Below are 14,246 nucleotides of genomic sequence, written 5' to 3' on the forward strand. Positions count from 1 at the left end.
GGTTCGCCATCGTGCATTTTATGATCTTCACCCCACGCAATGAAGCCATTTCAAGTAGTACTCAGTCCAATACGTGGAATATTCTTGCCCTTTAAGATTCTTATGAGCTTTATTATGTAGACTAGCTTACGCCAAGATATGGACTAGCTTACCCCGAGATATGAAATGACCATTCCCGATGCTATCAGCCTGCTATGTGAAACGCTTTCCTAATTATAAGTACATTCATCTAGCCAAAACAGAAGAAGCACACCTTTAAAGAAGCAACAACTCGCCCGTAGCAGCACCGCCGGCCAGCTGCGGCTGGTAAACCTGCTGCAAGTTCTGGGTAACGACGTACTGCTGGGTGCCACCACCACCTAGCTCACTCTCCTCACGGCCGCCGAGGTTCATCGAAGCCATCTGCTGAGATCCAATTCCATTGAAGTATGAATCAGCGGCACTGATGGCTTCAGCAGAAGTAGCGTTTGTATTCGCCGCGGCTGCTTGGTTGGGACCTACTGGGAGGTTTGGAGGCGGGGGGTCGTGGACAGGACTGATTGGGTTGCCGGTGGTCGTAATGGTAGCCAGACCGCTGCTGCTAGTTGAAGCCGTAGCGGCCGCTGGGGGGTTGTATTCCAGCAGCGGCGAAGTGCCATCCTCCACACGGGGTCGTTGAAGGGCCGGGCTCTGCTGCAGTCGACGGGGTCGAGCTGCACGGAAAACCTGGTTGATAGGCTTGAGATAAACTGTAGCCAGGGTTCCAACGTTCAGGCATAGCTCCTCGAGCGTCCGTGGATCAAGTTTCTCGCTCTCTGCGGTGATAGGCGGCTTCTGACCCATCACAACTTGCTTTGCAGTTGCGGGATCGGTGGACAGGAGACGCCAGTACATGTAACCGCGGTCGCGAAGATCGGGGTCATCTGTTTCTTCGGTGCACCATTTGAGAACTTGAGGCACAAGCTGTTGGCCCTTGGTGGGCCGTTGGATGAAGAGCTTGACGGTGGCTGTGAGCAAAGCGAGCTGTACCTCAATCGTCTCATCATGGAATGTGGCTAGGTAATCTTGTAAAAGTCCATCTGAATTCTCAATTCGATCAGCGTATTGACCGATGATCCAAATGATTGCCGCCTTGGCCTCTGGCTCGTCCAGGTCATCAATATTGCTGATGACATGTCTAATAATACCCTCGTACTGATTTGGATACTTGCGGAAGATGTTGCGAATCACTACTGTCGCTTCCTGGACGATGTACGGAATCTTGGCATCTACCAACTCCAAAAGTGTATCGATGCATTGACGCGCCGCGGACTCGATCTTAATAGCAAGTTTCCCGATAGCACGCACAGCTTTTCGCACAAAGTGGACGTCGATTTCGGTTGCATATCTAGGGCAATTAGGTTAGCATGCAGACGAAGGATAGAATTCTGGCGCCAATCTTACTCTCGAAGTTCTGCCAAAACCACAGTGATGTTTTCTTTCGTGGTCAGCATGAACATCAATTCCAACTTAGTCACCTTGACGTAGATGGGATCGTTGTAGTTACAAAAGAAAACGCGAATATCATTTCGCAGGACTTCGGGCCTCTTTTGAAGAATCAGGATTGCGTTGCGCAAAGCCAAATATTGAACCTCCGGGGGCTTCGCCAACAAGGTGACAAGTGGTGGTGACATCTTCTTGCACAATGATGTGATATGCTTCTCTCCAGAAATATAGTTCATCAAGTAGAGGATCACTCGACATGAGGTGAGAACGACTGCGGAATTCGAATGCGATAACCGTGGGGCGATACGTTCTGCTAGCAGAAGAGCTTCCGCAGTATCCTGGGGAACATATGACATTAACGCCTCAAGAATATATGTCTGGCCCCACCTGCACGCTTGTTAGTAGATCTCCTGATATCGATAAGAATGGAGGGCCATACTCGGAACAGTCCGGGAGGATCGAAACTAGCTTTGAAGCACTCGTGTAGTCGATCGTCAGGGAGATTGATTCACTGCGGCCCCAGATGTCTACCAGAGAAGCCAGCACACTAGAGACAACTGTGGGATTTTCATCTTTCAACATGCGATTCAGACGGTCGATCAGGTCTGAATTTTCGACGGTTTTTTTATCATGCTCGTAAAGTTTAGCAACGCAGAACGCAGCTGTCTTTCGAACATACGGGTCATTATCCTGCATCAATCGCTTCAACGGCTGAAACGTCGCTTCAACGAATTCGCGCACGTGTATGTATGAGATAGTTCGTAAGGCAAGAGCGCGCACGAGAGGATTGTTGTCGCCCATGTCCTACAAGCTGTTAGAAAATGATCATTCCGATTTCAAACGATATGAACGGCATGGCTTACCTGGACTAGGGTTGGAAGTGCCCTCAGCGCAACATCGGGCTTTATCCTCGAATAGTTGACCAAGAACAGGAAACACCTGAAGCGCATATCAGCAAAATATGTCTATCCACACTTCATCCCGATGTGGCCAAGGCCGCAGGGTGTCTCAGTGTCAACGCACATCTTCTTAATCTCTAAACTCGGAAGGTTCATGCATTCGACGACGTCCGGGAATAGTGCAACCATATCGTTATTGCTCATGGTCATATTGGCGACGATCTTCTTCAGGGCGATTTTCTTGGCGGAATAATTCCTGTCCTTCTTGCCGCCACTGTTGAGCTCTTGTCGCAGCTCGGCGACCTTGCCCTGTGGGGTGCGCGAAAAACGTGAGTTATTGGATAAGGCATAAGGGGCAAATCCGATGAACATGGGATGATGATGAAGAGCGTCCGGGGAGAACATCAGAACCAACTCAAGACTATAGAGAAAACAAGCTGGAACTATGGAGTGGGTCGTTTGGTGAAAGTCGCATGAGAGCGGGGGGAGGGGCAGATAGGTAACGCGATCAGATACATGGCGTACTCACCCTAGCAAAGAGCTTCGCATCTCCTCCGGTGCTACTCATGCTGACCGGGACGAATCGTAGCCGTTTTTAGTGCTTTAGTTCGGGTCTGATTTGGCTGTGGCTTTGGCCGGTCTAAGACGGTCACATGCACATACGGCAATCGGATAAAAATCGAGGTTTGGCAAGCGGAGGATGCGATTCTTGGGTTCGAAAGTATTCCGACGCGAAAAGTGGAGGTTGTAGTCGTGGCAGGATAGGGAAGCGACGGATGGGACGGGGTTGGTCTTCGGGACGACAGGAAAAGGGAGCGGCCTTGTTCTTCTCCACGGCGCTTGGAAGGAATCGGGAGGACTTGCTAGGATCGATTGAACATTGTCCAAGCAATTGCAATCCCGAATGTCGTTCAAGGGTGTGAGGAGGGGACGATCAGGAGAAGGAACGGAACGTCCAAGGCGGAGTGAGAGCTGCACGGCGAATCCCTTCCATTTCCAACCGCTAACTCCACCAACCCCGTCAAGCCCACTTTTTCAGTCTCTACCATCTCCTCTTTCCTTTCTCATCTTCAAATACAGAGCGTCTCTGGATTACCACCGACGATGGGATCAGCTCTACCTCCTCCACCTCCACCCCAATGGGTGGTTGCGCTCAACTCTCCCCTGCCGCGTCCCACCAAAGCTGCCTCCAGCATACCGGATCCACCAGGCTTCTCGAGCAGCCGAGGCAAGCAGGTAAGTGATAGTCCTTTGAGCTTCTTTAAATCGAACAGACGATGCTAACAGATTATCAGCGTCAGCAGCAGCAGCAACCGATCGCGAAAAAACCCGAAGATAACGATGCCCTCAAGCTCAAGAAGGCGTGGGAGATTGCCATCGCGCCGTCCAAGTCGATTCCTATGAACGCGATTATGATGTACATGTCCGGCAACAGCCTGCAGATCTTCAGTATCATGATGGTTTTCATGCTTTTCAAGGGTCCGATTCAAGGCCTGTTTAACACCAACGCGGTGTTCGCCAAGTACGAAACACCCACCACGCACGCACGCCTGCTCGGAGTGAAGGCAGTCTACGTGGTGATGCAGCTAGGGTTACTAGCACTGGGGATTTGGAAAGTCAACGCGATGGGGCTACTACCGTATGTTGCTCTTCGGTGCTTTACTGTGTACGGACGAATACTGACAAAGGTTATAGAACTACGAGATCAGATTGGCTGGCTTGGGAAACCGAGCGTTTGCCTCTGGAACGGGCGAGCTTTGCTTTCAGCTGAACATCTGAAGAACCGGGACAGATATCGAATCTTTTTGTAGCATAAATTAATGAATCTGGTAGATAATCTACCACCGTTCTAGGCTTTCTCCTGTCATGTATTCAAGCCTCTTTTGATAATTTCCCTGCCAATATTGCAGACTGTCATTGTATTGAAATGTGGAGAAAACGGAAGCCTTTTGCTCGCCGAATATCAGATAAGATGTTAGCGGGGAGGAAACAAAACAGTTTGAGATGGCTGATGCAAGGATGATACCGTTACCGGCGTGATATTCCGTCAATATGGTACCTCTCTGATGGGAGCAGGCTAAGAGGCTTTTTCGGTCTGGTTCTCATGTACAACTTGGACAGTTGGCGCATTTTGTAATTCTTTGGCATCTTCCTTCCGCCGTCGTTCTTCTCGCCAATTGGGACCTCGATGGACCACAATCAACAGCAGCGGAGCGGTACAGAGCATGACGAGCGAAATGAAGGTAAAACACCAGCCCCGGCCCATGGCATTCAACATAAAATCAACCACAGCAGTAGCCCCAGCTCCAAGCAGGCAACGAACCACATTGTTGGCTGCGGTTGCTTTGGCGGCTTGGGTAGGATACAGATCAACCAGGAGAGTGCTGACTGTATTGAAAGAGGCTGTAAGTGCAAGACCCATAACGAACAAAATGGTTGTAGGGGCAGCAAGATGGACACCAAAGTTTAGGCACCATCCAAAAGCCAAGATGCTCAAACTGCCAATTGTGAGCGCGGGAAAGGCGATCTCGAGGCGGGACCTTTCAATGGGAAACCCTCGCAGGTCCACGAATCGGTTCTTGACAACAGGGAACCCCATTCTCTTTGCTACGCGCCGATAATTGAAGTCCAATAGCTTGCCATTGAGGATAGACGCAACACTTGCACCAAGCCCGAAGGGGATATAGCATAAGCCAACCTGTAGATCATCTAGTCCATATAGGTCATGATAGATCGACGGAATCGTGGCGCTAACATCGTAGAACCCGGCGAACAGCACTGCATTGCAGAAAAGGATGATGCTCGTATCTTTCTGAAACACAATTGCCAGTGTTGGGAATGGGTTTGGAAAGCTGAGCTTTTGTCTCGGGGGAGGCTCCGGAACAGATACACCTTGCTTGCGAGCCTTTCGTGTATCGAGGTAGTTCACCAAGGACATATTCCATGCCTGCGGGGGGGATCGATCCGTCGCCAACAATGCCACGCGCAGTCTCGGGAAAGAGGACTAGAAATGGGACCAGGAATGCCCCTGCGAATATCACCAGAAACCAGAAAATAGCTCTCCAGCCAAGGAACTGCGATAACAGTCCTCCAATGACAGGCCCCACTGAAGGACCTAGAAGAGATCCTGCAGTGACAAAGCCCATGTACGACCCTCGTTCGGCTGCAGAGGCTACATCGGCCACGACTCCGGACGAAAGGGCAATCGTGGTGCTGCTTCCTGCACTCTGCATGCACCTGAGCACGAATAAAGCAGCGTAGTCATTCTGCAATGCAAGCCCGATATTGGCTGCGATGTAAATGACAAAACATACCACGTAAGCTGGTCGTCGTCCAGCTTTATCGGCGAAATCTCCGATAAACATGGGCGAAAGACCCTGGAAAATCTAGAGTTCGGCATGTTAGCCCTATCGCCGAGCTCCCCTCAACGATCGTGTATCGATGAAATGAAGCATTTTAACTACCAACTCACCATGTAGCTTGTCAGAGTCAAGTTGATCAAAGAATTTGACACATGGAGATCTTTCGCCAATGTATTCAGAGCGGGGAAATAATTCTGCGACGAAACCGGCGAGAAGAACCCTGCCCACGAGGCCATAAACACAATAAACCGTCTCTGGCTCAAAGGGAAAATGGAGTAGTCGACATCACCGACCGCCTCGCTATGATTTCCCACATCGTCGTTCAGATTAGACTCTATATCGACGGAGACTGTGGGCGTGAGTGCGGTTGCCTCCATTTGCACTTGAAGTGACGGCAACGGGAAGCAGTGTAAGAGCCCGAAATTATTCAAGATATATGTAAGTGGGACCTATTAACTAAAGACACCCACGGATCAACCAAGAAATCTTTGCCAGGCCGATAGGCTCTGATCCTGTCGACTAACCCATTTTGGGCAGTACCGTAGATGCTAAAATGTGTTGCCGCAATTTCAAGTTTGCTAGTGGAGAACCAACGGCTGACGTGCCGAACAACCGAAATATCGGATTTTGGTTTAATAGCAGTTCTTAGCGCTGAATACTGTGTAGCCCAAATCGGAAAGACAAGCGTCATATAGAAGCCTTATTTTCATTGCGATCTACGAGACTATCCAATCCAGGGTGACCGTATATTAGTGGTTACTTTAAGCAAAGGACCAGAGCCTCTAAAACTGGAAACTCACATAGAGCTTGATAGACATATGTATCAAATTCTACTGACGGTAGTTTTAAGTTGGCTCCAGTAAACAATTCCTAAACGCAAACTGGATCTCTATAGCTTCATGAACGAGCCTTAACTGCCTCGCGACACGCCTGGAGGAAAATTTGACAGAAATCCCATATTTCGGCGTACGTATTGTACAAAGGGGCGGGGGCCACGCGAACAACATCGGGCTTTCTTTCATCAATAACCACACCGTTCTCCTCAAGATGATGCAAAACACGATCTAGCAGTCCTGGCTGGAGCCGAAGGCTCAGCTGGGCACCCCTTTCAGCAGGGTTGGAGGGCGTAATAAGGGAGAATGGCTTCTCTTCTGGCGGGGCATCGAGTGGATAATTCAGTAAAAGATGTTCAAGGTATCCTGTCATCTTGATTGACTTTTGCCGGATTTCCTTCATTGTCGCTCGGTTGAAGATTTCCAGAGAGGAGGCGACGGCAGTGATATCGAGGACTGATGGATTGGAAAGCTGGAACCCTGCGGCACCTGGTTGGGGAACGAATTCTATTGCAGGTTAGTTGCATGCTAGATGGTCCGGAAAGATGCTCCACTTGCTGTTGTCCATTTTGAATCGTGTTGCACTATCGAAACCCCACCACCCCGAGAGACGAGGCCGGAAGGTCTGGTCACTGTCAGGCTGCTTCTCATCCACACGGCCATGGCGTTCGTGAACGAATATGGCTGCCATTCCGCCGGGCCCACTATTAATATACTTGTAGCTGCACCAAGCTGCAAAATCAACATCCCAATCATGCAATTGTAGATCTACATTGCCTGCGGCATGAGCACAGTCCCAACCAACCAAGATGCCATGGGAGTGAGCATGCTTCGTGATTCGCTCCATATCGAAATATTGACCAGTATAAAACTGAATTGCAGAAAGCAGGACCAGGGCCGTGCTGGATGCATTATCGTCAATCACTTTGAGAATCTGCTCAGTACTCAAAATTGGACGATCAAGATCCTCTGGCTCAATAAGGACCATGGCTTCTTCAGGGTTGAACTTGTGATGCCGAACTTGAGAATCGATTGCATACTTCAGATCCTATCAGTACCTACCATCTCAACCTGAAATTTCGGCTGCAGCAAACCTGAGTTTCATATCACTTACATGATCGCTTGGAAAAGCTTTGCCCTCGAGTATGATCTTGTATCTTTGAGGCGTGGGACGGTAGAAGCTTGCCATGAGGAAATGTAAATTGGCGGTTAGTGTTCCCATCACAGCCACTTCGCTCTGCAATGCCCCAACGACTGGCGCCATCAATTTTGAGCCTGCAGAGTCGACGTCAACGAACGGTGGGAGAAGTTGATCATCATGGGGTACAAAGTGGCCTGTCACACCCTTAGTTGCCCATGCTCGTAGGTACTGCTCGATGTAGCGTTTAGTGCTGCGAGGTTGAACTCCTAGCGAATTTCCACAGAAGTAAATGCATGTAGGATCTGCACTAGTATCGTTTTCGGCTATTTTGAGCGGTTAGCGGCAGGACCACTAATGCATACCCAGTTATCACGTATATACGTATACATACATTCTTCAACAGTCAATTTGGTTCTCTTCAGGTCCTTCTTAGATGGGATTATGAACTCATCTCGGAAGTGGCGAAGGGGATCTTCAGAGTCTAAAGCCTTTGCATATTCTCTCTTGGAGGCTCTGATATCATCCTCATATGCAAGTGGGTGTCCTGACTTGATGTCACGGAGATGTTGTCGTGAACCCATGGGTATAATGATAGAAGGGCACAGATGAGTGAACTGTGGGATCCTGAATTCAGAATTTGAGACCAGATTCAGATCCAAAGCATGAATGAGGCCTGAGCCCGTTATCTAGAAAAGTCCAGCAGACAGTCCACCCCGCGCGCAAATGTTCTGCCGCTAGACTCCGCCCAGGATGACCAATCGCGCATCTGACAAACCCGCGGTCATCGGATGGACTGATCGCATTGAACTAAATTTCTTGACCTTCCTTACATCCTGAAAGTACTCGGGCCTTCACTCTGCAGACCATCGAAATGTCCCGACCGTTCCTATCACAGTCAGCTGCTCGGCGACTGTCCCGACAGTCCAGCCGACTGTTCTCAACGTCTCGGCCCGCGACACGCTTCTCCGCTTGCTCCGTCGGCGAAGCTACCTTGGACCGGCGGACACCTACAAGCGCCAAACAGACGTCTCCATGCCATCCCTTAATTCGGAGAGCCTCCGTTCGACCTCCTTTTTCCTACCAACAAGCTGCTCCTTTCTCCTCATCGGCTGCCTGCTCAGCCACCAAGGTCCTACAAAATCCGAGGACCGGAGACGAAGGCGAACCACTGATGATCAGTATATCGCCACGCGCTGTGGAGGTAGGTACCTGGTCTTCTTATATATCGCATGCCTTTTCCCTTTCCAACGCAAATGCTGGGTGGAAAGCCATTTGCATCCCTCATAAAATGCAACGGACGTACAGCTTCGGGACCATCTGTATCAGTCTGGTTTAGTCCTCAGCACATACGACCATAGGGTGTGGAGAACAGGGCTTCCCGTCCGCTCAGCCGTACTTAAGCCACACGCCGGTCAGTTAGTACTATGGTGGGTGACCACATGGGAATCCTGACTGTCGTATGTGTTTTTGCTCACCATATTTTTCTTGTTTTTCTGGAGTCGACTTTGTTTTCTTGCTAGTAATTTTACTAACTCATCCTAGCGCTTGCGTGAAATTACAGATCCTTCTTCATCACCTTCCGCCACAAAGGAAGAAAACCCCTACAACCACCTCCGCATTACCGTCACTAGCGGCGGCTGCCATGGTTTCCAGTACATAATGTCGCTCGAGTCCGCAGCCAAGATCGACCCCGAAGAAGACACAGTCTTCGAGGGCGAGGCCGAGGGCGCCGAAGCAGATGCCCGTGGTGAAGCAAAGGTTGTCTTGGATGAACCCTCCCTAGAGCTGCTTTCAGGCAGCACGGTGGATTATACTACAGAGCTCATTGGCAGCCAATTCAAGATTGTGGATAATCCCCGAGCCTCAAGTAATTGTGGCTGTGGGACGAGTTTCGATGTCATGGGTTAAATGGATTGATTCATCCAAAACATGTACAGATAGTTCTGGCGAGCTGCTAAGATAGATTAATTTGCATTCAATACCCCTCTCTTGCTACGTCGCATCGTACCTTGCTGGTAATATTATGCACCTCGGAAATTTGAGTATAACGACAGGCTGCACGGCAAAGAGTAGTGGAATATGATGGGACATACAATGTCATATTGGGTGCTGGATACAAGTCTTATGTATGCAATTCATTGAAATTCTCTTTTTCTTTCTTCTACCTCACAACACACTCTCCACAATGTTCTGTGAAGTCAGCCACTGGGAAGAAGACCAGGGCAAATGGGAGAATCAATACGCCCTAGAGACACCGCAATAGCCCGACGGATTCTTATGCCGTGTGGAACCTTTGTAGTAAACCACATGACCAGAGCAGAATCGGACTCAAATAAGTTGGAAATAAATGGAGAAAAAAAAAGAAAAAGGAAACGGATACTAACCAGGGAGAAGTGACAATGATGACAATGGAAAGAGGAGAAATACCAAAAGGGGGCGTGAAATGAATATGGAAGAATAAAGAGGTAGATCGTCTTAAGTCATGTCCAAGGTGGGGCTTTTTTTGCATGTCAGAGTCCATCATATTTTAAAGCCTTCTAAACACCCGCAATTCAACGGAACGAGATGTAGTGGTTGGTTGCGCGATGTTTAGTAGACGCGAGCAAGGTTGCGCAGGTACCAGTCCACCAGGCGGCGACCGGCCTTGGTCTCGCTGACATGGATCAGGTCATCCTCGATAGCATAATCAAGGTCGTTGGAGATGACGGGCTCGCCCTCAAGTAGACCTCCCTCAACCCAGCGGATCTGGCGGCTACGTTGCTTGTTGACCAAGAGCCAAGAGCGAAGTTGGTCGGACTCGACCTCGAGGAACCCAGCTAATTTCTTCAGGTCCATAGTGGTGTAGAGCTTGAGGTAAGAGCGAATGGTAGGGTTGAACACAGTGTTCTTGACCTCGTCCATGAAGATGGCGGTGTGGTGGTCAACGGGGTCGACGTTGTAGGCGGGGTTCTCGAAGTCAGGAGGAGTAGGGCTGATGAACTTGGGGCAGGCGGAACGAAACAGCTCCTCGAAAACGGGGAGAGACTCGGGACCACCCTGCTGCATGCGGTGGAACTGCTCGCCGTACTTCTCACGCACAGCAGAGTGGATGGTGTCATCCAGACGAGTAGGGTGGAGAGCAACGCAGATGGCGATCAAAGCGTACATCTGGTCGTTCTTCTTGGCAATAGCGTCGTAGCTGTTGCCGCCCTTCTGGAAGTTCTTCGTGCGTGATACGTACACTAAGATGTGGCTGAACATGCGAATGGCGTCGGCATAGCGGCGCATCATCATATAGGAAAATCCCACGTAGTAGTAGGTAGTGAAGTGAGCGGCCATCACACGGGCGAACATGGCCTTCTTGTTCATCTCGATGTCATCGAGGGTCTTCAAAGCCAAGCTGAAGTCACCGAGCAAACAGTGCACACGGAGCAGCCCAACGATGGAGAAGTAGCCAAGCATCTTGTAAAGAGGGCGCGAGCCGTACTCTCCCGCGAAAGCGACGGGATCCTCACCGCGCTTGATAGCTGCAAGTTGCTCGTTGATTTGAGAGCGCTGGATGAGAGAGTAAAGGACATTCAGAACTGAGTAGCAACCCCATGTGTTGGGGTTCTCGCGGAGGACTTGTGCTTCCTCCTCGTTGGATCCGGTGCGAGCGACTCTCGTGCGGTAGCGGCAGAATGATTCGAATTGGTAGATGAATTCATCGATAACGTCCCAAGCCCAGTAATACTAAGCATTGTAACCATTAGCCCCACTGTTTTCATAATCGACCAGGAATAGACAGGCTGAGCCTTGCTTTCCCATTGTTGTTTCCAACTCGGGGAAATGGATAGTGCACAAAACATCTGACACAAGAGTACTCACCGAGGGAACTTCAAGGTCCACAGGCCCATCCGAGTTGAGAATGTAGTGGAAGAGACTGCAGTAGTTATCGTAACTAGCAAACTTGGTCTCCAGAGTAGCCTGGTACTCCAGCGGGGTAGCGGCAGCAGCTAATTGTGCCTGAAGGTCCTGGGCGGCGGCACCACCGAGGGAAGTCGTCCGGTCCAAATCACTCAAGCTGTCATCATAATTGACCTGCTCACGGTAGTCGTTGACCAGAGCCTCCTCCTCGACATCGGACTCATCGTTGATGTTGGGGCGCGCATTGGCGCGGTCGTCGTAGGACATTTTCAACGATAGGGAGAGGATTTCCGAAGAGAGGGACGGTGGCTGGGTTTCTCTACTTCGATATGCCGTCGAGTCGGCAGCGGCAGGAAAGGGGGGGATGGGTGGGTGGAGGTCGTCGTCGGCGTGTGGGATTTGGGGATTTACCCGTCGAATTTTGAGGGTTTTCGCTTGGAGAGTTTGTGCTTATCTTATCTGCGCATAAATGCATACGATGACTCAGCATATGCATCAACCCTACATAACTACTTCTAGTTACAACCTGGTATCTAAGGCGCGAATAGGGCGCCGGTTACAGAGTATGTCGTGCTACTGTACCTCCAAGCTGTACCACACGATGTCTTACTCCTTGGATCACGTGCTCTGTAAAGTTTCTTTGACCAAGATCTCATACTCGTCTTGGGAACTATATCGTGTTCTTTGTACATCGTATACGGCCCGAGCACCTCTCAATCTTACTGGGCAATCCGGAGTATGCGTAAGGCTATCTCATTCCTGCCAGACACTGATTCTGAGGGCTCCTCCGCAGGTCATTGTAAATATTTTCTCCTTCATAGGAAGTACGTGCGAAGGATTTGCCACCTGTAATCTTCGAAGCCACTCTTTCATGTCCGAATCGACAAATTCTGAAAGCAGAGACTGGGATGCACAATCCTTCTCTTGCCAAACGTTCTTCTCGACGTGGATTTATCAAGTCCCACTAAGTTGATCATGGTAGTGGTAAACCCAACCGATAAGGCAAATGAAGGGGTCCAGGGAGCCCACAAGGATTCTGGACGATGATCGGTCAGGCGTGCAATAGAAGGAAAATAACATCGAGAACGGTCCACATGACTCGTCAGATAGGAAAAGTCACAGAGGTCAGATAGACAGGAATTGGCTCGAGGCCCACCGGTTAAGTGTCAGGACAATTAGTTATGTGGTGTTGCGGTATGAGTTGCTGCCGTGTTCCCCAAGAAAGAGCTGGCTCGTCCGGAAAAGTGTTCCGCGCGTTTCCCCGTTTCCCCCGCGTGTCCCAATCCAAAGGGTTTGACTCCTCCCCAATGCTTGTCTGAACCACTGCCCTCCGTTCCGTCCTGTCACGGCCATGCTCTAAGCTTCTGGGTGAAATGATTCCACGACGCATGACTAACACAGCCGCTCCCTTTCAACAAAGTAGTATGAACCAACTTCCTTCGAACCGCCTAGGTCCGTGCTCGTCTGCCAGAGATCTTGTTGAGTGAAAGATCGAAGACAGGGGCTACACACGCCATCAAGTGCTTGGTCCGGTCCATATTAGGAACCCGCCGATGCCCTTCCACTATTCGCCTCCCTGTTGACGCATCCTTCCCTTTGCCTTCTCACTCCGACGACCTATTCTGCGTATCCCCTCTTTCTTACTCGTCTCGGGTCTCCAATCCGCTCAAGATGTCCTTCAGCTCGCCAGGGAATGCGGTTGCACTACCATTGACCAACACTAGGATCTTGTGGATGGCTTGAGATGCTGGTCTGAATCTCTGAGCCAAGGCGACCCCAAATCGACAGAGCTCCGTGAAAAGATGCTTTGCTTCATCGGAATCTTGTTGCTGGAAGACCACACGTAACGCAGCTGATATCACAACATCACCCAGTTGGCCAGGGATGTGCTTTAAGCCGTATGAGCTACGGTGAAGTGCAAGGCACTGGGCCATATCCTCAGCCTGCATGTGCCACGTCTGTTGTAGTTGCTGAGCTAAGCCTTTCTGGTCCCGTTCAATCAGAAGCTCCAGGATTGCCATGGAGAGATCCAGACATTGGATCCTGCGGAAATTGTCAGTTCAAGGCCCATGCCCGGTGGCCAATGTGGGGGTGACTGAAACAAGGCGCCAATTCTACAATGACAAGAACAGGGGCATTGGGCTGTGCTCACCGAGGGACCAGTAATTGAGGCATGATCTCTTTCTCCTTTTTGATAGTTGATGCGGAGGGCCATTGTTCAAGCCACCTTTGCAATTCGTGGGGCAAGCTGTCAATCGAGCACCCGGCTTCCGCATTCGAGGCAGAGCCTCTCAATGAACCCTCACTATGCAAAGTCTCCTGAAACTTGACCATAATGCATGATAATTCAGCAAGTCCTTGTCTCACCTGAGGAAGGCGCGCGAGTTGGCGGGGGTAGGTGAGGTGGATCGAATGAGGATACGGTTTCCATTCATAGTCTCGGCCATCTTCACCAAGGACTGCGAAAGCCGGCGGCGGCAACTGCGCGATCTTCTGGAATTTCATGGATATTTGTCTGGCTCTTTGTCAGGCAAATCTCGACGGTTCATCTAGCCAGCAGGCACTCACATATTCAGGTTGAACAGCCCCCAAGCAGTAATGCTTCGGACTCTCCTCATATCTGGTGAGATGTTTTCCCAGAGTGGGTGATTTTGTCCTGGTT

At 50.2% G+C, this 14,246-nt stretch overlaps 5 protein-coding genes across 5 annotated transcripts, besides 3 other annotated features; 1 reads left to right on the plus strand and 4 right to left on the minus strand.

Annotated features, from left to right (window-relative positions):
• Positions 1–255: 255 nt before the first annotated feature.
• Positions 256–2,735, minus strand: N7468_005833 (putative AP-2 adaptor complex subunit beta; the record flags this gene model as incomplete). Its single annotated transcript, XM_058475129.1, has 5 exons — positions 256–1,366; positions 1,423–1,851; positions 1,904–2,268; positions 2,328–2,403; positions 2,488–2,735. 5 exons carry the CDS (start codon positions 2,733–2,735, stop codon positions 256–258), a joined length of 2,229 nt encoding a protein of 742 aa, XP_058330869.1.
• A 732-nt stretch (positions 2,736–3,467) lies between these two features.
• N7468_005834 (ER membrane protein complex subunit 4) lies at positions 3,468–4,134 on the plus strand (the record flags this gene model as incomplete). The annotated part of the gene is made up of 3 exons (XM_058475130.1): positions 3,468–3,599; positions 3,659–4,002; positions 4,059–4,134. 3 exons carry the CDS (start codon positions 3,468–3,470, stop codon positions 4,132–4,134), a joined length of 552 nt encoding a protein of 183 aa, XP_058330870.1.
• A 306-nt stretch (positions 4,135–4,440) lies between these two features.
• On the minus strand, positions 4,441–8,280 carry bna5-1 (kynureninase; the record flags this gene model as incomplete). Its single annotated transcript, XM_058475131.1, has 7 exons — positions 4,441–5,310; positions 5,339–5,740; positions 5,836–6,107; positions 6,631–7,065; positions 7,144–7,578; positions 7,732–8,022; positions 8,091–8,280. The coding sequence occupies 7 exons, from the start codon at positions 8,278–8,280 to the stop codon at positions 4,441–4,443; spliced, it is 2,895 nt and encodes a 964-aa protein (XP_058330871.1).
• Positions 8,281–8,570: 290 nt separating this feature from the next.
• Positions 8,571–8,900: a sequence feature (Protein overlapping with rRNA (N7468_005836, KAJ5232880.1) was converted to a misc_feature.).
• A 104-nt stretch (positions 8,901–9,004) lies between these two features.
• Positions 9,005–9,130: a sequence feature (Protein overlapping with rRNA (N7468_005836, KAJ5232880.1) was converted to a misc_feature.).
• Positions 9,131–9,241: 111 nt separating this feature from the next.
• Positions 9,242–9,607: a sequence feature (Protein overlapping with rRNA (N7468_005836, KAJ5232880.1) was converted to a misc_feature.).
• A 681-nt stretch (positions 9,608–10,288) lies between these two features.
• Positions 10,289–11,851, minus strand: N7468_005837 (putative eukaryotic translation initiation factor 3 subunit EifCl; the record flags this gene model as incomplete). The annotated part of the gene is made up of 2 exons (XM_058475133.1): positions 10,289–11,410; positions 11,546–11,851. 2 exons carry the CDS (start codon positions 11,849–11,851, stop codon positions 10,289–10,291), a joined length of 1,428 nt encoding a protein of 475 aa, XP_058330873.1.
• Positions 11,852–13,224: 1,373 nt separating this feature from the next.
• N7468_005838 (C6 transcription factor) lies at positions 13,225–14,202 on the minus strand (the record flags this gene model as incomplete). The annotated part of the gene is made up of 3 exons (XM_058475134.1): positions 13,225–13,627; positions 13,737–14,099; positions 14,153–14,202. The coding sequence occupies 3 exons, from the start codon at positions 14,200–14,202 to the stop codon at positions 13,225–13,227; spliced, it is 816 nt and encodes a 271-aa protein (XP_058330874.1).
• Between the last annotated feature and the right edge of the window lie 44 nt (positions 14,203–14,246).

This window comes from Penicillium chermesinum (genome assembly GCF_028974085.1).
Source record: "Penicillium chermesinum strain IBT 19713 chromosome Unknown utg000004l:1.0-3345178.0:1.0-3348027.0, whole genome shotgun sequence".
In the NCBI taxonomy this organism is placed as follows: domain Eukaryota; kingdom Fungi; phylum Ascomycota; class Eurotiomycetes; order Eurotiales; family Aspergillaceae; genus Penicillium; species Penicillium chermesinum.